This window comes from Thalassophryne amazonica, chromosome 17, assembly GCF_902500255.1.
Source record: "Thalassophryne amazonica chromosome 17, fThaAma1.1, whole genome shotgun sequence".
In the NCBI taxonomy this organism is placed as follows: Eukaryota; Metazoa; Chordata; class Actinopteri; order Batrachoidiformes; family Batrachoididae; genus Thalassophryne; species Thalassophryne amazonica.
Window position 1 is genome coordinate 53,229,628 of NC_047119.1, and position 24,749 is coordinate 53,254,376.

Below are 24,749 nucleotides of genomic sequence, written 5' to 3' on the forward strand. Positions count from 1 at the left end.
CATGCCAAACTAGAAATTCTGTGAGCAGACCCTCAGATCTCTCCATGTTGTCAACTGCATTGAGTAATTCCGTATCAGAATCCACATCAATACTTTCGTATGGTAGCTTAAATACACTTATTTTGGCATCGCCGTCGCTGTGCAGGTTTCTCTCGCTCTCAGCTGACGGCAACACGGTCAGGGCGCGGAGTTATACATCAAATGTGAAATGGTTGAATATTTTGTCACCGTCTACTCAATATTTTATGGTCTGAAATCTTACACAATTAACCAGTCAGATTTGCGGAACAAATGTAATTGGATTAGAAATGCTCATTAACACATATAACTAATCAGCCTGTCGCATTGCAGCCACTCAATGCATTTAGGTGGTGAAGACGACTTGCTGAAGTTCAAGCTGGAGCATCAGACTGGAGAAGAAAGAGGATTTAAGTGACTTTGAATGTGGCAGACGGGCTGGTCTGAGTATTTCAGAAACTGTTGATCTACTGGGATTTTCACACTCAACCATCAGAGAACGCTCCAAAAAGGAGAAGATATCCAGTGAGCGGCAGCTGTGTGGACAGAAATGCCTTGTTGATGTCAGAGTTCAGAGGAGAATGGGCAGACTGGTTGAATGAGCGACTGAGTGATCATCTTGTCAACATGGACCAACATCTCTGAGGAATGTTTCCAACACCTTGTTGAATCTATGTCATGAAGAATTAAGGCAGTTCTAAAGGCAAAAGGGGGTCCAACCTGGTACTAGCAAGGTGTACCTAATAAAGTGGCCAGTGAGAGTCTACCATGATCGGCCAATTGAAAGCTTTATTTGCAGACTCTGAGCCTGGTTGACATGTGACTGTTTTGGGGTTTTTTTTGGGCCCAGGTTGACCGTACCGGATCAACTCGCCCCATCTTTGATACAACAGAATGGTGGCACAAATGTCATTTTGATTGTGACCATCAGAGGGCGCCATGGAAAATGGTGACACACGGTGCACAACAAAAAATTGCCCCAAAACCTGCTGACAAAACTGCCCAGGTGACAAGATTTAACTGATCAAGATTAATCACTCGGTAGTCACTTGGCTTTATACAGATTTTCAACAGGTAATTAAACAGATTTTAGTGAGGGTGGGGGGCTGGACAGCAGCTACATCTGTATGCAGTGGGCACATTCTTAAAGGGGAGGGGGCAGGGTCTAATTGCCTTGTCCACTGTGGGCTTTACGGGTGTTTCACTTGGCATTTATTTTCTGGATCTGCTTTATGGTGCCCCCTATGTTTCTGAAGCGAGGCTTGATTTCAGGACGTCCACTCAACACCTATAATTGTAAGTTGTTGCAGTGGGACGTAACGCTGCGACTGCTTTTCTACTTTCACATTAAAAATAACGACAATAATCGTGCAGGATTTTGAACCATACAGGCCTTAAACTACTGACTCACGGGCCTTATCCAGCCCCCAGGCCACCAGTTTGGGATCTGCAGTTTAAATAAGGCGCAGACGTGCACGTAGGTGAGCGACAGCGTTTGGAAGGTCGTCTTCTGTGTTTTACAGTAGATGTTCCGAGCTGTGAGACATCAAGAGGTCGTTCTCTGGCTTCGGGCTCGTTTGTGTCACACCGATGAAGAGGAAAGTGGCGATAATGTCTGCTGCGACGGCCTCTGGCGGCGTGCTGCTGTCAGAAGTGACAGACAGTAACATCACTGTTCTTCCACACATGCACACACTTTTAAATTGCTTTTGTTCCTTAATTTGGCACTGGGAATGCAGACAGTCTGCAGGCAGGACGGCGAGTCAGTTTTCTCTCCTAAAAAACTCGCTTCTCAAACAGATCTCTTGTTTTTTTTGTTTTTTTTTCTTTATTTCTTTTATCTCCTCTCTGCTTCTTGTGCAGGCGGCGCAGAAACAAGCAAAAAACCGGAAAAAGGTGAGTGAGTGTACGTGTGTGTTGATGCACATTTTCAGCACAATTCATTCAAATGTTTTATTTATGTTGTTTAACGCCTCACGTGCAGTTTGTGATGCGTTCACGTAAATTCGTCTCCATTCTAAGCGGTTAGGTTTGCATCTTTGTTTAGTTCTTTTGTTGTCATGTTTGTCACTGTTTCTTCTCATGTCCGCTGTTCTTGCTTTTGCCTCGCGGCGGCGCAGAGCCCTGACGGCGAGGCTCCGTGCACGGCTGAAGTGGACCTCTTCATGTCCACACAGAGGATCAAAGTGCTCAATGCTGACACTCAAGTAAGTGTCGATGACTTCTCAGTATCAGGGTCAGTATGAGAAATTTGATACGTTTCAAAGCTTGGCGTGAACTCCAGTATTTTTCTTTTGGTTATTATTTAACTGTCAGATATATTTACAGTAAATGCTGGACTGTGATTGTCTTGAATGTGTGTTTGTGCAGCATTATTTAACAATTTACATAAATATAGTTTTTTAAACTGTTGGATGTGTGCTGACATGGACTCAGATCAGAGGATAGAAAACGTGTTCCTCTGATAGCAGAGTAGCCTTACCGTAATATTTGGAAAAATGTGCCAGAGGATTTGGCACCGGTGATGATGGTTAACTAGTGTCACATAAGCAAACTTACCATATGGGCTACATTTAATGACACATGAGCTATTCTGCAGGCCCTAAACTACTGGCTTACAGCCTTATTTGGCCCCCGATCCGCTAGTTTTACACCCTGTTTTAAATGCAGAAGTGCAAACAAATGTCCCCAAACATCCTGACATTCAAACCGAGTTTCTAATTTCCAAATTGATCCTGTGACAGGATATAGTCATGTTAAATCCAAATTAAATCATTAAACCAGTAGTTTTGAGCCGTTTGGACCCAGCTGAGGAGGCGATACCAGGTTTGGAACATGTTTGGTTAAACTGGTTTTTCATTTGTGGTCAATAGTTTTAAATATAATGCAATGCTAAAATTAGACAGGGATATTTACCATAACAATTCCATCAATTTAGGTGCCAAAAGTTTCTTTGTTATTCCTAGAAAAGTTTTTTCCATAGAATTGATTTTCACGTCCATTTTTGTATTGTGCATATTTAATTAGATAATTTGCATATTTGCTAAAAAATAGCAATTTTTCATATTTTCCTTAATGATTCTGATGAATTTTGCATATAGAAAGAATAAAATGCTTGATTGATATACAAATGAATCTGTCTAAGTCCAAATAATCACTAATGTATTCATAGCTTGTTTTTAACCTTGCGTAATTTTCATAAATTATGCAAATGTTACGAATGTTCAACTTTCATGTATCAATGTCAGATTCCTCAGCTAAAACATCATACAAGAGTTATATGAATGACATTTCATACAGTTCAATTTATTTTGCAGTGTATTTCAGAATTTGTGCAAGTATAACTTGTAGAAGTGTTTTTTAATGCTGATTTGCATATACAAAAATGTACACGATAATGAGCTTGTCAGGATCAGCCAAGGAAACTGCTCTGATAGTAAGAAACACAAGAAAAAAAAAATTGTTCAGCAGACTTAAACATTTATATGTATTTCTTTCTTCTCTTACATGACTTAATTATAGTACTATTGCATGCAAATTAATACATTAGAACTGAGATAGTACTTTAATGGCACTCGATGGACTGGTCGTATGACAAAGCATAAACTGACAAAACATTATCATTTGAGAATCAAAGAAATGAAATAACTCCTAAATCTGGCATCAGCTTGAAATGATCAGCTTGAATTGTTCAATAAGTGTTTCACTTATGATAACTACAGTTATAGTCTACAGTGTCCAACTATGTCAGCTTACTCAGACTCTTCACTCTCAGTCACTTTCCAGTGTTGTATAAGGTACCGGAAAATCATACTTAAGTAAAAGTACAGATACTCATTAAAAAAATGACTTTGGTAGAAGTTCAAGTAACCGAATGAAATGCTACTCAAGTAAAAGTCTTAAAGTATCTAGTATTTATTGTACTTAAGTATGACAAGTAATGTACAACTAAATGTACTGTAGTATTGAAAGTAAAAGTACAAGTAAATGTTAATAATCAAAAACTGACTGATTTTTTTTTTATATATATTAAAGTTTATCTAGGCTTGTAAATGACTGGTAGTATTAGTCAGAATACTGAAAATTTTGCACATCACACAAAAACACTTCAGAAACAAGGTTTCAAAACCTAAACGAGAGTAGGCTACTCACTAGGTGTTCACAGGAAACAGTTATTTATTTCTATATGTATTTATTTATTTTCATTGTTACATGGTTTTATCTTTTCTGTTGTGTTTTGTTTCATTAGGTTCTTTTTGTCTCTTTCTCTAAAATTGTATTGTAACATTATTAGTCTATTATTATTGACTATTATTGTTGTTGCTATAATATATGAATAAAAATAAATGCAAAAAAATTACAATTTGACTCTTTTACGACAACGAACACAAATCAGCACAAACGTGCTGATGCGAACAGCTTAATGCTAACTTTAACATTGAAAACGCCATAGATATGCTAACGCGTTAGAATTGGTCCCGTTTTTAAGTTATAAAATACATCTATCAACTGTTTCAGAAGACTATAACAGGTCGGTTTAACATAAAAATATTAAATATTACTCACAGACATATGCTCTTCAGGGTTTTAGCGGGGAAAAATTAGGATAAAACAAAATAAACAAACCCACGAATCGTAGATCGAAGCACTGCTTCGACCTGCGAATCACTGCTTCGACCTGTGAATCACTGCTTTGATTGGTTCAAAGTTCAAAGCAAAGCTGCGCTGTAGAAAAGTTGATTACAGACCCGCTGCAGGTCTGTAATTAATGTAGAGAAATTATCATTTTCCTGACAAACACCCCACAAGTGCGCAACTGCAAAAAAGCCTAGCGGACATGCCTCATGACAAATCGGCCTGACTTCGTTGCAGTCACTAGTGATCAGTGGTGTCTCTGGGTGAAAACATGACTTTTTTCGTGTGTGTGTGTGTGTATGTGTTTTTTTTGTAACGAGTAACGGCATGACGCATAGAAAATGTATCGGAGTAGAAGTATGCAATTAAGGTCGGAAATGTAGTGAAGTAAAAGTGAAAGTACGCTGAATTAAAAAAAAACTCAAGTAAAGTACAAAGTCTCCCAAAACATACTTAAGTACAGTAGTGAAGTATTTTTACTTCGTTACTATACAACACTGAGTGTTTCTGAGTCACTGAGCACAAGGTCACTGCTGTCTGATGCTGACACGTGGAACACTGTCGACAGACCGTGTTTTGCAGTTTCCTTTTCTAGCTTCTTCTTTGGTGGTTCTGAAGGAGGATGTTGCTCACTTTCGTCATCAGCCCAGTGTGTCTCCTCACTGTGCTTGTGTCCGCGAGGTTTCCTGCGTGACAGACTTGGTGGAAACTGGGTGCCACGGAACCAGACTGGTACAAGGCTGTTCTCCACTTGCCACATTCTTCAGGGTTAGGATAGTTAATGTTTCTGAGGAGACATTGCTTCCAGATGTAAGCTTGGAGGTTTGCTCGTTTGACGTGTTCTTCTGCACTGTGCTTGTCTGGTAGCAGTGTGAGGCTTGACCTGCTTCGGCAAATATCATCCTTCTGAGAAATGGTTTATGAAAATAGAAAGGGACAGATACCTGGATATCAGTGAAATATACCAGGCCTATGGAGAGGAGATATGTGAAGTGCTACCTGGCTATCACAGTGTTACAGGTTGTGACACTACTTCATATCCCTACAAAGTTGGAAAAGTGAAACCAATGAAGAAGATGATCAGCCTAGGCAACTCCAACCTATTGGCGCCACTAGGGAAGGAAAAACGTTCAGCACAGGATACTGAGCAGATCCTGAGCTTCATCCAGACCACCATGTATTCCGGAAAGCAAGGCGAAGATTTCATTGAAACAAGAATCCGAATGTATGAACAACAAAGAAGCAAGTCAAGCCTCACACTGCTACCAGACAAGCATAGTGCAGAAGAAGGAGGTAGGTAGAAGTAGGTGTTAATTCATTTCTTCGATTCTCAAATGATAATGTTTTGTCAGTTTATGCTTTGTCATACGACCAGTACGAGTGCCATTAAAGTACTCAACAAAAATATAAACGCAACACTTTTGGTTTTGCTCCCATTTTGTATGAGATGAACTCAAAGATCTAAAACTTTTCCACATACACAATATCACCATTTCCCTCAAATATTGTTCACAAACCAGTCTAAATCTGTGATAGTGAGCACTTCTCCTTTGCTGAGATAATCCATCCCACCTCACAGGTGTGCCATATCAAGATGCTGATTAGACACCATGATTAGTGCACAGGTGTGCCTTAGACTGTCCACAATAAAAGGCCACTCTGAAAGGTGCAGTTTTGTTTTATTGGGGGGGGGATACCAGTCAGTATCTGGTGTGACCACCATTTGCCTCATGCAGTGCAACACATCTCCTTCGCATAGAGTTGATCAGGTTGTCAATTGTGGCCTGTAGAATGTCGATCCACTCCTCTTCAATGGCTGTGCGAAGTTGCTGGATATTGGCAGGAACTGGTACACACTGTCGTATACGCCGGTCCAGAGCATCCCAAACATGCTCAATGGGTGACATGTCCGGGGAGTATGCCGGCCATGCAAGAACTGGGACATTTTCAGCTTCCAAGAATTGTGTACAGATCCTTGCAACATGGGGCCGTGCATTATCCTGCTGCAACATGAGGTGATGTTCGTGGATGTATGGCACAACAATGGGCCTCAGGATCTCATCACTGTATCTCTGTGCATTCAAAATGCCATCAATAAAATGCACCTGTGTTCTTCGTCCATAACAGACGCCTGCCCATACCATAACCCCACTGCCACCATGGGCCACTCGATCCACAACATTGACATCAGAAAACCGCTCACCCACACGACGCCACACACGCTGTCTGCCATCTGCCCTGGACAGTGTGAACCGGGATTCATCCGTGAAGAGAACACCTCTCCAACGTGCCAAACGCCACCGAATGTGAGCATTTGCCCACTCAAGTCGGTTACGACGATGAACTGGAGTCAGGTCGAGACCCCGATGAGGACGACGAGCATGCAGATGAGCTTCCCTGAGACGGTTTCTGACAGTTTGTGCAGAAATTCTTTGGTTATGAAAACCGATTGTTTCAGCAGCTGTCCGAGTGGCTGGTCTCAGACGATCTTGGAGGTGAACATGCTGGATGTGGAGGTCCTGGGCTGGTGTGGTTACACGTGGTCTGCGGTTGTGAGGCTGGTTGGATGTACTGCCAAATTCTCTGAAACGCCTTTGGAGACGGCTTATGGTAGAGAAATGAACATTCAATACACGAGCAACAGCTCTGGTTGACATTCCTGCTGTCAGCATGCCAATTGCACGCTCCCTCAAATCTTGCGACATCTGTGGCATCGTGCTGTGTGATAAAACTGCACCTTTCAGAGTGGCCTTTTATTGTGGGCAGTCTAAGGCACACCTGTGCACTAATCATGGTGTCTAATCAGCATCTTGATATGGCACACCTGTGAGGTGGGATGGATTATCTCAGCAAAGGAGAAGTGCTCACTATCACAGATTTAGACTGGTTTGTGAACAATATTTGAGGGAAATGGTGATATTGTGTATGTGGAAAAAGTTTTAGATCTTTGAGTTCATCTCATACAAAATGGGAGCAAAACCAAAAGTGTTGCGTTTATATTTTTGTTGAGTATATTAATTTGCATGCAAATCAGCATTAAAAAACACTTCTACAAGTTATACTTGCACAAATTCTGAAATACACTGCAAAATAAATTGAATTGTATCAAATTTCATTAATATAACTCTTGTATGATGGTTTTAGCCGAGGAATCTGACATTGATACATGAAAGTTGAACATTCGTCACATTTGCATAATTTATGCAAGGTTAAAAACAAGCTATGACTACATTAGTGATTATTTGGACTATTATTGGTTAGCTTCATTTCAAGTTCAAGTTTATTTGCCATTTGCAGTATTAAAACCACATTGGAAAAAGGGTGGAAGGAGCTCAAAAGTGCACTAGCAAGACATACACAAACAATAAAAAGACATAAAAGAACATAAAAAAAATGCCATAAAAACGACAAAGCCACAAAATAATTTAAGATTTAAAACTAATCAAAGAGTGTTGATCATTGCCATGGATTGTGGGAAGAAACTTTTTCTATAATGTGATGTCCCACATTTAATAGACTGATAGCGCCTACCCAAGAGAAGAAGCTCAAACAGGTCCCTGGCGGGATGCAGGAGGTCTTTAGTAATAGCCAAAGTAAATGTCCTCCAGGACAGACAGTTCCACACCAATAGTCCTACAGGCTGAACGAACCACTCTATTCAAAGCCTTCCTTTCTTTAGCAGTGGCATTTCCAAACCATGCAGTTATAGCGTTTGTAAGAAGACTTTCAATGCAGCTGTGATAAAAATTTAAGAGAATATTCTTGTTCAGAGTGAATTCTTTCATCTTACGCAGAAAAAAAAAGCAGTTGTCAAGACTTTTTAACAATTCCCTTGGTGTTATAATTCCAGCTCAAGTCATCAGATAAAAACAATCCCAGAAATTTACAGTTTCCAACTGTTTTCACCTCAACGCCATTTAATATGATGGGAGCATAAGATCTATTTTTAGTGAGGTCAACAACCAACTCAAAAGTTTTCGCAGTATTTAACTTCAATTGTTTTTCTTGCTCCAGGAAACCACCTTTTGCACTTCAGATCTATACAGAGAGTCATCATGAGAAGAGATCAAACCAATAATAGTTGTGTCATCTGCATACTTAATTATCAAATTATTAGGAAAGGACGCAACACAGTCATAAGTGTACAAAGTGTACAACAATGGGCTTAAAATGCAACCTTATGGCGAGCCAGTATTAACAATAAGTTCATCAGAGACACAGCCATTGATCTTGACTCTTTGTGGTCTTCCAGTTAAAAACTAAAAATCCATTTGCAAACGGCATCACTCAAACCCAAAAGTATCAGTTTCTGGATGAGCCTTACAGGGACAAGAGAATTAAAAGCAAAGCTATAGTCAATAAAAAGCATTCTAGCCTGGGATTTTTCCTTGTCCAGGTGTTTGTATTTGTATATCAGTCAAACATTTTATTCTTTCTATTTGCAAAATTCCTCAGAATCATTAAGGAAAATATGAAAAATTGCTATTTTTTTTTAGCAAATATGCAAATTATCTCATTAAATATGATAATACAAAAATGGCCTAAGTGAAAATCAATTCTATGGAAAAAAAATTGGTCTAGGAACAACAAAGAAGCTTTTGGCACCTAAATTGATCGAATTGTTATGGAAATATCCCTGTCTAAATACCCTCAGCCGTATGAGCATTGTGTTCTTTATAATTTGCAATTGTGTAATTATTTATTAAGATCCTATTGTCTTATGGACAATTTGTACAAAGTGCAAATCAAGGAATATTTGTAGATCACCCTCTGTGCATTTGCAGTTACTAATGAGACAAATTTAACTCCATAGGAAGTTAGCTTTGAGTTAGCAAAAGTTATTGTGCAAGCTAATCTCTGCAAAATGTCTTGTAAATGACTGCAGAGGTGTTATCAGATCCCCAAAACGGTGTTTTCAGTTTTAGAAGTGTTTATTTCTTGCTAGCTTTTACATAATATAACAGAAGCAAAGCTGATAGTTAGTAGCTACACCAGGAAGTGACATCACCACGCTAACCTCGGCAAAATGGCTTGTAAATAAGTTCAGAGGTGTTATTAGGTTCCAAAAACAGTGTTTTCAGTTTTAGAAGTGTTTATTTCTCGCTAGCTTTTACATAATATATGAGAAACATGTACAATCCCAGTTCCAATGAAGTTGGGACATTGTGTAAAATGTAAATAAAAACAGAATACAATCCTCTTCAACCTATATTCAATTGAATACACCACAGAGACAAGATATTTAAAGTTCAAACTGATAGACTTTATTGTTTTTGGCAAATATTTGCTCATTTTGAAATGGAAGCCTGCAACACATTTCAAAAAAGGTGGGATGGGGCGACAAAAGACTGGGAAAGTTGATGAGTTGATGATGACCTAATTGGAAACAGGTGAGTGTCATGATTGGGTATAAAAGGAGCATCCCCAAAAGTCAGCTGTTCACAAGCAAAGATGGGGTGAGGATCACTACTTTGTGAACAACTGCATGAAAAAATAGTCCAACAGTTTAATGTTTCTCAACGTTCAATTGCAAAGATTTAGGGATTCCATCATGTACAGTCCATAATATAATCAGAAGATTCAGAGAATCTGGAGAACTTTCTACACGTAGTACATTGAATGCCCGTGACTTTCAATCCCTCAGGTGGCACTGCATTGAAAACCAACATCATTATGTAAAGGATCTTACTGCGTGGGCTCAGGAACACGTCAGAAACCATTGACAGTCAGCACAGTTTGTCGCTATAATTGAAAGCTGTGATAGTACAGTTGTGACCTCACGGTGCAGCTCTGCTCTGATTGGCTGTCACTCACATCACTCAAAGCCAAACAGATCAGATTGAAACAGTATGTGACTTTTTAACTGCTTAAAATACATCAAGGTTAGCCATCTTTGAACTTGTCCAAAGTCTGTGTCCCAAGAATGTTTCCTGTGAATTTCAAGAGTCTGGCAGTATTAGGACTGGACTTATTCTGAGCACAGACAGACAGATGCAATGCCTTTGCAATACCCAATGGCCATATTTGATGGCCTCAGGTAAAATCCATCAAAGATGATTTTTCACAATCGAAACAGAGAAGTCAGGAAGGAGACTTTTCTTATGAGTTCTTCATAGTTTGTCAATAATCTGCCAACTAGTTCAGCATAAGTGATGTCAATTTTTATTAATTTCAAGAATATTACTGTATTTTCCGGACTATAAGTCGCACTTTTTTACATGTTTTGGCAGGGGGTGCGACCTATACTCCAGAGCGACTTATAAATGAAAAATATACTGGTAGATTCTCAATTAATTTACCGTAATAAAACAATTTTACGTGACAGAGTCGCTCTATGTTTTAAAATGGCCGGAAATGCAATGCATCATGGGCACTGTAGTATGGCAGCCGTCCTATAGGTCACGCTGGTCGCGATAACCAATCAGAGAACAGAACATTGGACGCGTATTCCTCACTTCACCCAGACAATGATTGTGAAACAGCGTGTGAAGCAGACGAACACGGTGCTTATTCCGGGAGGGCTAACAAAACAGTTTCAACCCTTGAATATCAGTGTGAGCAGAGTTGATGCTCAGAGCTGTGTGGGAGCACTGGGTGAGCGACGGCGGAGGATTAGCATCTGCACTTGGAAGGAGCTGGCTTCGACACCACAGGGAGGTCATGAGCTGCGCAGGTAGGTGCTGCATGGTTCGGCTCGCAATGTGGTCCGCAAAATGCAAACATATCCATAGGTAAAATTCAGCTCACGAGAGGGCGCTCAAGGCTTGTGTGACTGTTCCTGCGACTTCTGACTACCATATAAAAATTAAAATTTCAACATTACTGATAACAAGACAATGGAGAAGGCCAGAAAAAAATGCCACCAAAAAGAAAAGCATACTCTGCAGATTACAAGTTGCGACTGGTGAAATATGCATCCGAAAACAGTAATCGAGCAGCGGAGAGAGAGTTTGGAGTGAGTGAGAAACTTGTGAGGGACTGGAGGAAAATGGAGGTTACTCTAACCACCATGAAAAAAATAAAAAAAGCTAATCGCGGGCTAAAACCTAGAGGAGCGAGTCCGCACATGGGTGCTCGAACAATGTGCAGATATTATCATCATAATATCATAATATTATATCTGAACTTTCATGTTAAGTTAACATACCTGTATGTCCATGCGACTTATACTCCAGTGCGACTTATCTATGGTTTATTTTTCTTTATAATGGATAAAGTGGCTGGTGCGACTTATACTCCAGTGCGACTTATAGTCCGGAAAATACGGTACTCATTCCAAACCCCTCTTAGATTAGAATACTTCCCAAGCAGCTGGAACATTAAGTATTTTATAGGTTTGACTGAATTTTAAACAAAGAACTAAAATCTACATCTTGTTTTGTCCTCCAGGACTCAATCATGGACCTGCCGCTGAGGACGATCTCCTACATCGCCGACATCGGCAACATGGTCGTGCTGATGGCTCGCGGAAAGATGGTTCGATCCCGCAGCGCTCAGGAACAACTGGACCAAACGGCCGAGGAAGCCACCATGACGCAGGATGACAGGCGGCTTTACCGGATGATCTGCCACGTCTTTGAGTCCGAGGATGTGAGGAAATGCCCGTTAATACGCTATTATCACAACCTGCAGACGGGGAAATGATTGTTTAATCACTTTAAGGGTTACAGAGTGGCGATGCATTATGAGTTTTCTGAGATTTCACTGTAAATTAAGTTTTTATCATTTCAACACCCGGACTGATGCCACACAGAATCTAATCAATTTAAGAGCAGTAAGAACTTTTATTAATTTTTAGACCACATGACCTCATGACCACCTGCTTCTTTCATCTCTGCATGACCGTGATTTAACACTCCTCCCACCCACACCCAAGGCAAAAAAAAAAGAGAAAAGATGCAACAATTAAAAAAAAATGAAGAAAGGTTTTAAAAAGGAGTAATTTTGTTTGGTAACTGAATATTTGCCACCATTTCTTCATCATTATCTTCCATTGAAAAAACATCTGAACATATGAACAGTATGAAATAGTTTTTCCGGACCCTGCCAAAAATAAAATTTTTTAAAAAATTTTAAATTTTTAAAATTTAAAAGCCAAGAATTTAAAAATTCTGGAGCTCTCGGGTTTCATTGAAGATGTGGAACTTTTAATTATTTATAGCCATCAGAGAAAACCAGAAAACCAGTTTTATCTGTTGTCCGCTCGGGGTTGCGCAACTTAAAATTTTAAAATTATGTCATGAACATTGAGGCCATTTAACAGCTGATGCAGCAACAATCTGTCCCTGCAAAAAAATTAACGCACATCTGACAGAAACAAGTAGAAACAACAAAATGCTCTAATTAAAAACATCCGGACCCATGTGATGAAGCTCAGAATATTATTTTGCAGTGTCAACGTCAGTCCTTTGTAATGTCTGTGGCACAGCTGTCTCCAGGCGGGAAAACAGGGTTTTTTCCCCCTCAAGTGTCGCAATGTAATCAAACAGTGGACGACAAAAGAGAGTGCCCATATATCAAAAAATCATTCACGCACTTGATAGTAGTGACGTGCTGCATCCTGTCAAATTGTCCAGTGTGATTTAACCCTATGTAGACCAGGCTTTTTTGGGATTCTTGGGGCGGGGGGCTCTTTTGGCTCCCCTCATAACTAGTGACCGGTATAGCGTATGACCACCAAATTTGCAGGAGATGATCTACACATGAAACTTAACCATTAGCATCATTTTGGTATCATTACAGTGTAATATGATGTCATTATGATGTCATAATCTGATTGTATTGCCAAAAATGTCATAATGTATTTTCTTACAAATATTTTCCTACAAATTTAGGTTATGCATCTCAGTTTTACTGATTATGTGCCTTAGATCACTTAAATGTTCACAATGATTTCTGCTGCAAATGGCAACTACAAAAAATATCAAAATGATGTCATAAAATAATGTCATAGATATGGCAAAGTGGCTTCAATTTCTCATAACATGACAGTAACGACATGATATATTACTACCAATTTTGCACGGCATGATGTACAAACATGTAATCACTACAAATATGTTGGTGTTATTATTACTAATTATGATGTCATAATGACTTCACATACTGTATTTTATTGACAAAAAACGGTCATTATAGGATAACCTTATGCAAAGTTATCTTAATATAATGGAATAAGTATATGTTAAGTAGAAAATATGGAAACGTTAAAGAGCAAACTTCACTTACCACTTCACGTCACATACACTTCACTTTACATAAACACAATAACAACGTCTATAAACCCAGAGAATATATTCACGAGAGTTCTAGGCACAATATACAAAGAGTTTAATGCTGTTGTCTGTGTGCAGTGGTTAAAGTGCAGCCTGATCAGAGCATCTCAATGCATTTCTCGTGTTGTGAAACTTTACCCATAATGCACTGCAGTATGCGTGTCCAAAAACTAAAACCTTCAAAATGAGTGCATTACTTTAAAACGAAAACATATAGCTGATATTTTCATTTTATAAAACGCCAGACATGACGTTAATTTAAATAACTTGTCTGGAATTCGTTTGGTTAAAATTTTAACCATAAGTTAAAACTGTATGCCTGTTGATGACGTGATATGCCTGTGAGTCTGTATGGTGTAAAGAGAATCTGTCTTTATTATTCCTCCTCCTCCTCTTCTTCTTCTTCCTTTTCCTCTTGGTTGCTGGTATAGTCCATGCAAGCACATTCGAGTAGGTAGAACACATGCAAACATTTGCAAGTCTGACCAATCACAGCAGTGGATTCTGCAAAGTTTTACAAACATTTTGCTTGTATGAGCACATCCTGGGAGAGAGTCTCTCCAGCATGACTGCCGTCAGTGCTGCAGATGCACTGCGAGCGGCGTTATCACGGTGGAGGGCAGTGTCGAGATAAGGACAGGTCGACTCATCTGTGTGACCACGGATGCCAGCACATCAGATAACTACAATAAACATTTTGATCAGGGGTGTAAAAGTGGCTCTCTCTCCCCGTCAGGCTCAGCTGATCGCTCAGTCCATCGGTCAGTCCTTCAGCGTGGCCTACCAGGAGTTCCTCCGAGCCAACGGGATCGACCCCGAGGACCTGAGCCAGAGGGAGTACAGTGACCTGCTCAACACTCAGGACATGTACAACGACGACCTCATCCACTTCTCCAAGTCGGAGAACTGCAGAGACGTAAGTGGCCCACCAGGGTGCAGCAAAGTAACATAAGATTTTTATCTTTATTAGTTTGTTTGAAGTGTTGAAGCCAAGAAAAAAAAAACTAAAAACTAAAAAAAAAAAAAAAAAAAAAAAAAAGGCCTTCCCACTATCCTCGCAAGCGAGGAAACTGCCGCCAACTGAAGCCAAGAGTTCAACAATCAAAAAAGGGTCATTTAAAAGAAGAATCCAATTGATGTATTTATGTTTAATGATTTAAGGACATTGACACCTGTACATATAAACAACAAAACACTTTTCTTTTTCAGATCTTTTATTGCAAGTTAGTTTCAACACTATTTGGTTTAGGATATAAAAATTATTTGCAGCTAACCCATAGAGCTCGTGCACACCCAACCTGACTGAACCTGTTAAACTTACATCTAAAATCTCATTTATTTACCGTCACTCGGAAATCAGCTGCACAGTGAATTTTTTTTTTCTTCTTCTTCTTCTTTTTTTTTTTTTACTTTTTGCAGATCAACACTCACGAGGAACAGTGTCGGTGTTCTTAAGATCAATACAATTTTTTACTCTTGTTTCAGCCTGTTTGCATGATTGAAGGTGTGAGTCAAGCACAAAGGTCAAAGTGCTTCACTTGATGTAACTTTAATATCAAAGGTCATTTTAAAGCGTTTGCTTATATCCGTCGTTTTTTTTTTTTGTCTGGAAGCTGAATGCTGTTTAACGTGGAGATCCACTCTCAGGTTTACATCGAGAAGCAGAAGGGGGAGATTGTGGGCGTGGTCATCGTGGAGTCGGGGTGGGGCTCCATCGTCCCCACCGTCATCATCGCCAGCATGATGCACGCCGGTCCGGCAGAGAAGTCGGGCCGGCTCAACATCGGAGACCAGATCATGACCATCAATGGGACGAGCCTGGTGGGTCTGCCGCTCAACACCTGCCAGAGCATCATCAAGGTGCGCCGCCGCTTCACACGCCAACTTTAATTCTGAGAAATAGAGGTTTTATCTCATTTTTATGTCCCACCGCTGTGAGCAGAGAAGGAGGGATGTGATGTCATCGTGTCCCATCTGTTTGTAGTGGAAGTGGAACAAAGCGATTTCTCCCTTTTCACACCATCCATCCATCTATCCATTTTCTTCCGCTTTATCCGGAGTCGGGTCGCGGGGGCAGCAGCTCAAGCAAAGCCGCCCAAACCTCCCGATCCACACACACCTCCCCCAGCTCCTCCGGGGGAACCCCAAGGCGTTCCCAAGCCAGCCGAGAGATGTATCCTTCCAGCATGTCCTGGGTCTTCCCCAGGGCCTCCTCCCAATGGGACGTGCCCGGAACACCTCTCCAGCGAGGCGTCCAGGGGGCATCCGGAAAAGATGCCCGAGCCACCTCAACTGACTCCTTTCGACGTGGAGGAGCAGCGGCTCGACTCCGAGCTCCTCCCGAGTGACCGAGCTCCTCACCCTATCTCTAAGGGAGCGCCCAGCCACCCTGCGGAGGAAACTCATCTCGGCTGCTTGTACTCACGATCTCGTTCTTTCGGTCATGAGCCAAATCTCATGACCATAGGTGAGGATCAGAACGTAGATCAATCGGTAAATCGAGAGCTTTGCCCCCCTACTCAGCTCTCTCTTCACCACGATGGTCCGATACAGCGATCGCATCACTGCAGATGCTGCACCGATCCGTCTATCGATCTCACGCTCCATCCGTCCACCACTCGTGAACAAGACCCCGAGATACTTAAACTCCTCCACTTGAGGCAAGGACACTCCACTGACCTGAAGAGGGCAAAGCACCTTTTTCCGGTCGAGAACCATGGCCTCGGATTTGGAGGTGCTGATTTTCATGCTGGACGCTTCACACTCGGCTACAAACCACCCCAGTGCACGCTGAAGGTCCTGATTTGACGAAGCCAACAGAACCACATCGTCCGCAAACAGCAGAGACGAGATTCTGTGGTTCCCAAACCAGACCCCATCTACACCCTGGCTGCGCCTAGAAATTCTGTCCATAAAAATAATGAACAGAACTGGTGACAAAGGGCAGCCCTGGCGGAGGCCAACGTGCACTGGAAACAGGTTTGACGAACCAAGCTCCTGCTGCGGTCATACAGGGACCAGATAGCCCTTAGCAAAGGACCCCGGACCCCATACTCCCAGAGCACGCCCCACAGGGTGCCCCGAGGGACACGGTCGAATGCCTTCTCCAGATCCACAAAACACATGTGGACTGGTTGGACGAACTCCCATGAACCCTCGAGCACCCGATGGAGTGTGTAGAGCTGGTCCAGTGTGCTGCGACCAGGACGAAAACCACACTGCTCCTCCTGAATCTGAGGTTCGACCATCGGTCGAATTCTCCTCTCCAGTACTCTGGAATAGACCTTACCGGGGAGGCTGAGGAGTGTGATCCCCCTATAGTTGGAACACACCCTCCGGTCCCCCTTCTTAAACAGAGGGACCACCACCCCGGTCTGCCAATCCAGAGGCACTGTCCCCGATCACCGTGCGATGTTGTAGAGGCGTGTCAGCCAAGACAGTCCCACAACATCCAGAGACTTAAGGTACTCAGGACGGATTTCATCCACCCCAGGAGCCTTGCCACCGAGGAGCTTTCTAACTACCTCGGTGAATTCGGCCTGGGTAATGGATGAGTCCGCCTCTGAGTCCCCAGTCTCTGCTTCCTCTTCGGAAGGCGAGACGATGGGATTGAGGAGATCCTCGAAGTACTCCTTCCACCGCCCAACAACATCCCCAGTCAGGGTCAACAGCTCCCCACCCGCACCGTAAACAGTGCTGGTGGAGAGCTGCTTCCACCTCCTGAGGCGTCGGACGGTTTGCCAGAATCTCTTAGAGGCCGACTGATAGTCCTCCTCCATGGCCTACCCGAACACCAATTATGCAGAAATTTAATCGGTGGTGAACATTTAAGATAAAAATAAAGATTCTTAAGTACAAATTGTCATCCTGACCAGTCGGCTAGAGAAAAAAAAGATTTCAATTGAAAGTTTGATTTTCTAGTTGCAGCTTCATCTTGCTTCAGCTGCAGAAAATCTGAAAGTCTCAGAAACACTGAAGGATTTTAACCAGAGAATGTTTAAGAACATTCAGCCAAAAAGGTTTTCATGGAGCTGTAATATTTTCTATCCGCCTATTAAGTAAGAGTTTATTGCAGATTATTACAAGATTTTTCAAATAATTTGACTACAAAAACCTGCAGCACGTTCAGGAACTGTCCGACACTGAACACTCTTTTTCTACTTACTTAACCTTTGAACTTGTCCTTTCAGATGTTTTTTTTCTTGTCTGTATGAAGTTCTGCCGCCTCCTTGTGTGTCGTAACTTGTCGCTGCTCTGTTGTTGTCGCCCTGCAGGGTCTGAAGTCTCAGTCCAGAATCAAAATGAACATTGTCAGGTGTCCTCCTGTTACCATGGTGCTCATCCGCAGGCCGGATCTCAGATACCAGCTGGGCTTCAGCGTCCAGAACGGCATCGTGAGTGTTGGCCGACCATAACGCTAACTGTTGGTTTTTAGGCTGTGTGAGCGGCAGGAAACAAAAAGCTCGTAACACACGAGTGTTCTGGAATCATGTGACTTACGGGGGTGGGGTTCTTTACATCTTTAACTTCCTGTGCGTGCAGATCTGCAGCCTGATGAGGGGGGGCATCGCAGAGCGAGGCGGTGTCCGCGTCGGTCACCGGATCATAGAGATCAACAGTACGAGCGTTGTGGCAACGCAGCATGAGAAGATCGTCCAGATCTTGTCGAATGCGATGGGAGAGGTATGAACGACGAATTACTTAAAGGTCTGTGATCTTAAAAGCTCCAGTATGCCCGATTCTGGATTGTAGAATATATTTATAATTATGTGTGTGTGTGTAATTACCTCCAACAACGAATCAAAGTGTTTTCAGACACTGATGAGTCCTTCATAGCTACACGGGAGCGGGCTCGCTTGTGGAGGTTGATTAGCCTAAAAGGGAACTAAAAGGGTATTTCGCGGTTTGCAGTGCAGCCGCAAAACTGAAGAAGAAGAGAAAAGTAGACTTTTTTAAATTTTTGATCATTGATCCTATTACAAAAAAGGCAAGGAATTCCTGTTGTCTAAAACATCCAGGGCTTTTCCCAGTGGCAGTGTTTCACAGTCAGGGTACGCAAGTATGTGTCAGTGGCACCAAAAAAATTAAAGTGGTTACTTTGATCAAGTTATTCATCCATATCTAACTGCTGACTGGGGTTACTGAAACACCCAAAGTTTCAAACCTGTCAGATGTTTGCATATGTGAGCTTACAGATATGATCTGCTAGACTATCCAGAGAGGACTTTTTTTTTTACTAAGATAATTGTTGTGTAAATTATACAGACTAACATCAGTGCAATCTACCCATATATACAATACCCTTAATACAGTTGATGGTTAGAATGTACTCAGAGTATACAACTGCTGTTGTGTTTCTGCATTCTCAAATAGTGATGTTGGACAATAAGCTTTTCTGGAGAAGACAGTTTTTGACAGATGGAGAGTTACACCCCAATATTAAAGACATTTGAGCAACTTAGGTACATGTCCTTTAGTGGAATCGCAGATAGTGATGACCTCTTTCAAACAAAAAATTATTATGCACATAACACTGATGCTTGGGTTTGAAAAGCACTCTATCTATGGAGAGGACATTTTATTTTTGAATGCCTGTTTCAAGTCGTTTCCCCACTGGGCAATGATCCTGGGAGTTAGATTGTTATACAGTAGGCTTTAATTGGGAAATTAGTCCATTTCGTGGTTACCTGCTAAATAAATAATAGTATTGGCAGCCAATCAAATTTAGACATCATGGAAATGACACAGATATTTTGGTAAAAACTGGTAAACAAATGGGGATATCAAACCAAATGACCATTGCTGCTGATAGACCAGTAGTAGTTATCCATGTATGGCAAACTAAACTTTGTTGGTCATTTCCACCTTGTCATTAAACCTAACTTTATCTTTAAAATCCACTTATGTACCCTGATTATAAAACAGCCACGCTTGAGTGTAGGTGGGGATTAAAAAAAAAAATTCAGAGAAGAAGCTTTGCCTTTAAATAAAGTGTTGCTTTTAAATATCAATGGAAGCCATTTCCTGCAACTTCATAGACAGAAGAGATGAGAAAAAGATTGTCTTATATATATATATATATATATATATATATATATATATATATATATATATATATATATATATATATATATACATGTGCAAGTATCAATCTTGTGGGCTGTTTGTTTTTGAACAGCGCTGGAGCCCACATTTTTCATGTGTTATCATGAAATTTTTACTGAAGGTTCATATCCTGATAGGCAAGACTCATTCAATTTTCAAGTTCATAGGTCAAAGTATGAAAAATTTTTGGAAAAATCCCTATCCTTTAAGAATGAACGGGTTTTCAAAAATTCATAACTCTGTCAATTAAGATATAGATATTGGAGAGCGTTATGTAGGATATCTTTTATCAACTGAACTCTGATTACAGATTTTGTGGCCATTTAAGTCTAACCCCATTGAATGTGTATTTTACATTATGTCTTAATAAAACATGCCCCAATCACTCTCATATTTGAAAGTAAGGTGCAGTCTGGCACTCACTATCACCTGACAAAGTCTGATCCGGATTGTGGATTTTGTGGACATTTGAATTTAATATTGAAAAGCCCATTTGATGTACATTTTGCATTATATCTCAGTCAAAAGTGCCTCAATCACTTTTATTTGTGACAATGAGGTGCAAAGTGACACTCTCAATGAACAGACTAAGTGTGATCTACATCAGATCAGTATTGCGGTTTTAGTGGATATTTGATTCTTTTTAACATTGAAAAGCCCTTTTGATCTACATTTTATATTATGTTTTAGCTTCTAACAGGACTTTGACTTTTAGTGGGGTGGTATAGCAAAACAATTGTTCATTTTGTGATAAAAGCATGGAATTTGGCACACATATTCTAAATTAACTAATGTTTATTTTCAGATATGGAGCCATCCTGGAGCTGACCTCTAATGAGCTACAGAGGTCAATAAAGAATTAGACAGGGGTCAAAATTTAAAAATATGTCTGCCAAATTCCATGGTTTTATCACAAAATAAACAATTTTTATGGAAATTTTAGCTAAGCTGCACCACTATTTGAAATTTTTTTCCAAGGTAAATTTTTGTGGAATTGGAAACTACTGTTGGCGGAGGTTTGTGCTCTACGAGCACGGTGCTCTAGTTTATGTTTGTATGATGAGTGCTATACTCTTAATTATTCTTTTTTTTTTTTTAAACACCACTAAATTAATTCCGAGCAGTTTTCTTGATGAAAACGTCATTATTCACAGTGAGATTTCTTTCTTCCACCTGCTTGGCGTCCCGCTGCACTCAACCGCAACCACAGTGGGGACGAATAGTCCTCTGACCGGCTTTCCTTCTCACTTGCGCTTCCTCACGATTCATGTGAACAAAAAGTCTTGTGTTTGTGAACTTTCCTCTTAAACCTTTGCATGATGTCAGATATTCTACCAATAGCAGTGCTTTATTTGACAGTTAACCAGACAACGTGCGAGTTTTGCACATTGACTCATTGGGAGATGCCTGTTGGATGAGTTTACACAGCAAATCAATGAAGACAAGAGAAATCACTCCACATGGCTGCAAACAGATGAATTTCAAGGAATTTAAGCAAAATTCACTGTGTAACATGATTTTTTGTTTTGTGTCTTTTTCCAGCTACATTTATTGTAAAACAATAGAAAAAGCCCAATTTTCATGCCGAACTTTGTTTTTTTTTTTTTTTGGGGGGCTGCACAGCAATTGTATCCCCTCAAAACACCTATTTTTGATAATTTTCTGACTTTTTCACAATAAAACTAAAATACAGAACATAACTGCAGCAAGGTTTATTTTCAAACATTTGAAAACAATTTTACAAAGTTAAAAATGAAAAGTTTTCTTTGATTTGCAAATGTGCAACAAATCACTTTCCCTTATCAGACCCCAAATGTAGTCACCCATCATGTTTTCATTGTAAGATCCCTGATATCTGTGTTCAAAGTCCATTACGTCTTGGTGGAAGCACTCCCCATGTTCTTCTGAGTATACCCCCATGTTGTCCTTGAAGTTGTCAAGGTGAGCATCCAGATGGTGGACCTTCAGTGACATCCTACCACCCATTTGGCCATAGTTTCTCACCAAAGTCTCAACCAGTTCCACATAATGTCAGCCTTGTGGTTGCCCAGAAACCCTTGGACAACATCAACAAAACTTTTCCATGCCTCCTGTTCCTTTGCTGTCAGTTTCTTTGGAAATTCAGGGCACTCTATTTTTTTCTTGACTTTTGGTCCAGTGAAAACATCAGCTTTCACTTTTGCCTCTGACAGCTTTGGGAAAAGTCTTGAAGATACTTGAATGCTGCAGACTCTTTGTCAAGCGCTGTGACAAATTGTTTCATGAGACCCAGTTTGATGTGCAGAGGAGGGAACAAAACCTTGTGAGGATCCACCAGTGGCTCATGTTTAATGTTACGGCTTCCAGCTGAGAATTCAGTCCTTTCGGTCCATTGCTTCCGGTGATACTGTGCTGCCCTGTTTCTACTGTCCCAAAGGCAGAGAAAACAGGGAAACTTGGTGAAACCTCCTTGGAGTCCCATCAAACATGCCACCATTTTGAAGTACCCAGTGACCTCCCATCCATACTCATCATAGTTCAAAGCTTCCAGCAGATATTTGACACTGTAATCCTTGAGATGCACTGAATGAGCCAAAGGAAGTGATGGATACTTGTTCCCATTGTGCAGTAAGTAGCACAGCCTTCAGGCTTCTGGATGAGCTATCAATGAAGAGTCTCCACTCATTTGAATTACATGCAATTCCAATTGCATTGAACAGTCCTGAAATGTCACAACAATAGCACAAACTCTCTTCCTTGGAAAAGAAGATAGAGAAAAGTTGGCGACATTTTCTTTGGCTTGTTACTTGCACACTTTCATCCAACAAGTCCCACTCCTTCAGCCTTGAGATCAAAAGGTCAGCATTTGACTTAGTCAAACCAAGATCTCTGATGAGGTCATTCAGATCTCCTTGACTTGGGAAGTAGGGATTCCTCTCACAGACTGTATCTGTAATGTCACAGTACACTTCCCTGTTCTCCCCATCCTCTGATTCAGTGCTTTCTTCTTCTGATGGTTGTTTTCTTTCTGGAGGTGAAGGTACAGGAAGCTCAGCACTATGTGGCACTGGTGCAATGGAAAATGGAAAATGGAATGTCAGGATAAGGAATAGCAGGTGCATTCTTCCCACTTCGGCGTTTGGAAGGATCCACCATGCAGAAGTAGCAGTTGGTTGAGTGGTCAGTGGGTTCACGCCATATTGTTGGAACAGCAAACTTCATTACTCTCTAAGAGTGAAATATGTATGAACAAAGGAGATTCTTCAAACCTCAGTAAATTACTCTCCTGTTCTTGAAAGTTCTTGCTCAATCTTTACAAATGAGGAAGGTTTCATAAATGTAATTGCTTTGCCAACATTGTATTGTTTGAACCCTTTTGACATGATCACAAAAAGAAAATATGATGACTACAACTCTGACAAATGGACTTAACTTTTCCAGAAATTAGTAGTAACCACTCAGTGAATGCAAAAACTGGTTAATTTGAAATTTCATTGTCCTGACCACAAAACCAAAGTTTGGAGGTCAAGACCACTCTTTTCTCTCTTGATTGGTTGTAAAGAAATGGGAAATTGTGGCTTTAACCCAGGAACAAGACAAAAGTGAAAATTTGTTACTTATCTGTCGTTACCAGCGACAGCATAATGCAATGTGAAGCTTCACCACTAGATAGCACTAAATTATACACAATGTAGTTTTAATGATGAAAAATGTAATTTGTTTAACATAATTTTGCATGACAGTCAAATTTTTACATATTCTCATGTCAGAAAGATTTTTTTTATTTTTAAGTGAAAGACTTAAAGGAGATGATTTTTTTCCATTCAGGTGTTTGTTTTTTAAAAACTTTTTTTTCTTATACTTACAAATTGCAAATGCAGGAAATACAAAAAATAAAATAAAAAAAACTGCATCAATTCCATAAGTAGTTCCAGCAAAAATTTTAATTTTATTTTTTGTGTGTGTGCTGCAGATTCACATGAAGACAATGCCTGCAGCCATGTACCGTCTACTGACTGCACAGGAGCAGCCGGTCTACATCTGAATACCCCCATATCTGTCTGTATTTATGTGTCCATGTTAAGAACTTTTACCCTCCTCGATGTCATGTGACGCCTTACAGTGCTTGTGTAAATATCTGCAGTGCAACAGCAGGAGGCAGTGTGTTCACATAACGTATTTTACATTTGACCAAAGACCAGTTGTGGATTTTTAATTTATGTTTATCACCAGGTGGCAGAAAGCCGAGTAGCTGTAATCTGTAAATGTTGGACCTATGAACTGCATGTCAGATCTGCTGAATAAACTCTGAAAGAAAAGGCAAAACTGTTTAAGTTTTAAAGTCCTGAGTCACAGCAAACAGAGCTCAGATTCAAATGCAACCAGACATGGAAAGTTTGATGTATGCAGCTTAACACCTGGTTTCCTCTAATTGGGTTTCAAGATCCTGCACGGTTTATGCATTTTTTTTTACCCCCGAAAGCACTGTTTACCAAATATTAGGTTGCACAACTCATCAAATATAAAACAATGTGCTCCTTAATGTCTGCTTGCTAACATGGAGTTTGCATTATAATACACCAAGTATATTCATTTTGCTTCGTTAGATGAAGCAGTAGCACCACATTCAATTTAATTTCAATGTATTAATTTATATAGCCCCAACTCACAACAAAGTCACCCCAAGGCGCTTTGTCGTGAGTTGGCGACTCCAAAAATAAATGTGTCTTATAGACC

General features: G+C 40.5%; 1 protein-coding gene across 3 annotated transcripts in view; it reads left to right on the forward strand.

Moving 5' to 3' along the window:
- Positions 1 to 24,324, forward strand: part of LOC117529159 (amyloid-beta A4 precursor protein-binding family A member 1-like) — a 50,484-nt gene extending 26,160 nt beyond the window's left edge. The window contains exons 6-13 of one of the 3 annotated variants that reach the window (XM_034191857.1): positions 1,882 to 1,914; positions 2,139 to 2,225; positions 12,043 to 12,243; positions 14,665 to 14,844; positions 15,576 to 15,788; positions 18,203 to 18,322; positions 18,471 to 18,611; positions 23,986 to 24,324. In XM_034191857.1, coding sequence (XP_034047748.1) covers positions 1,882 to 1,914; positions 2,139 to 2,225; positions 12,043 to 12,243; positions 14,665 to 14,844; positions 15,576 to 15,788; positions 18,203 to 18,322; positions 18,471 to 18,611; positions 23,986 to 24,057 — 1,047 coding nt within the window. In that variant the 3' untranslated portion in view covers positions 24,058 to 24,324. The remainder of the gene's footprint in view (positions 1 to 1,881; positions 1,915 to 2,138; positions 2,226 to 12,042; positions 12,244 to 14,664; positions 14,845 to 15,575; positions 15,789 to 18,202; positions 18,323 to 18,470; positions 18,612 to 23,985) is intronic. The other 2 variants (XM_034191860.1, XM_034191859.1) reach the window with 2 other exon arrangements.
- The last annotated feature ends 425 nt before the right edge of the window (positions 24,325 to 24,749 follow it).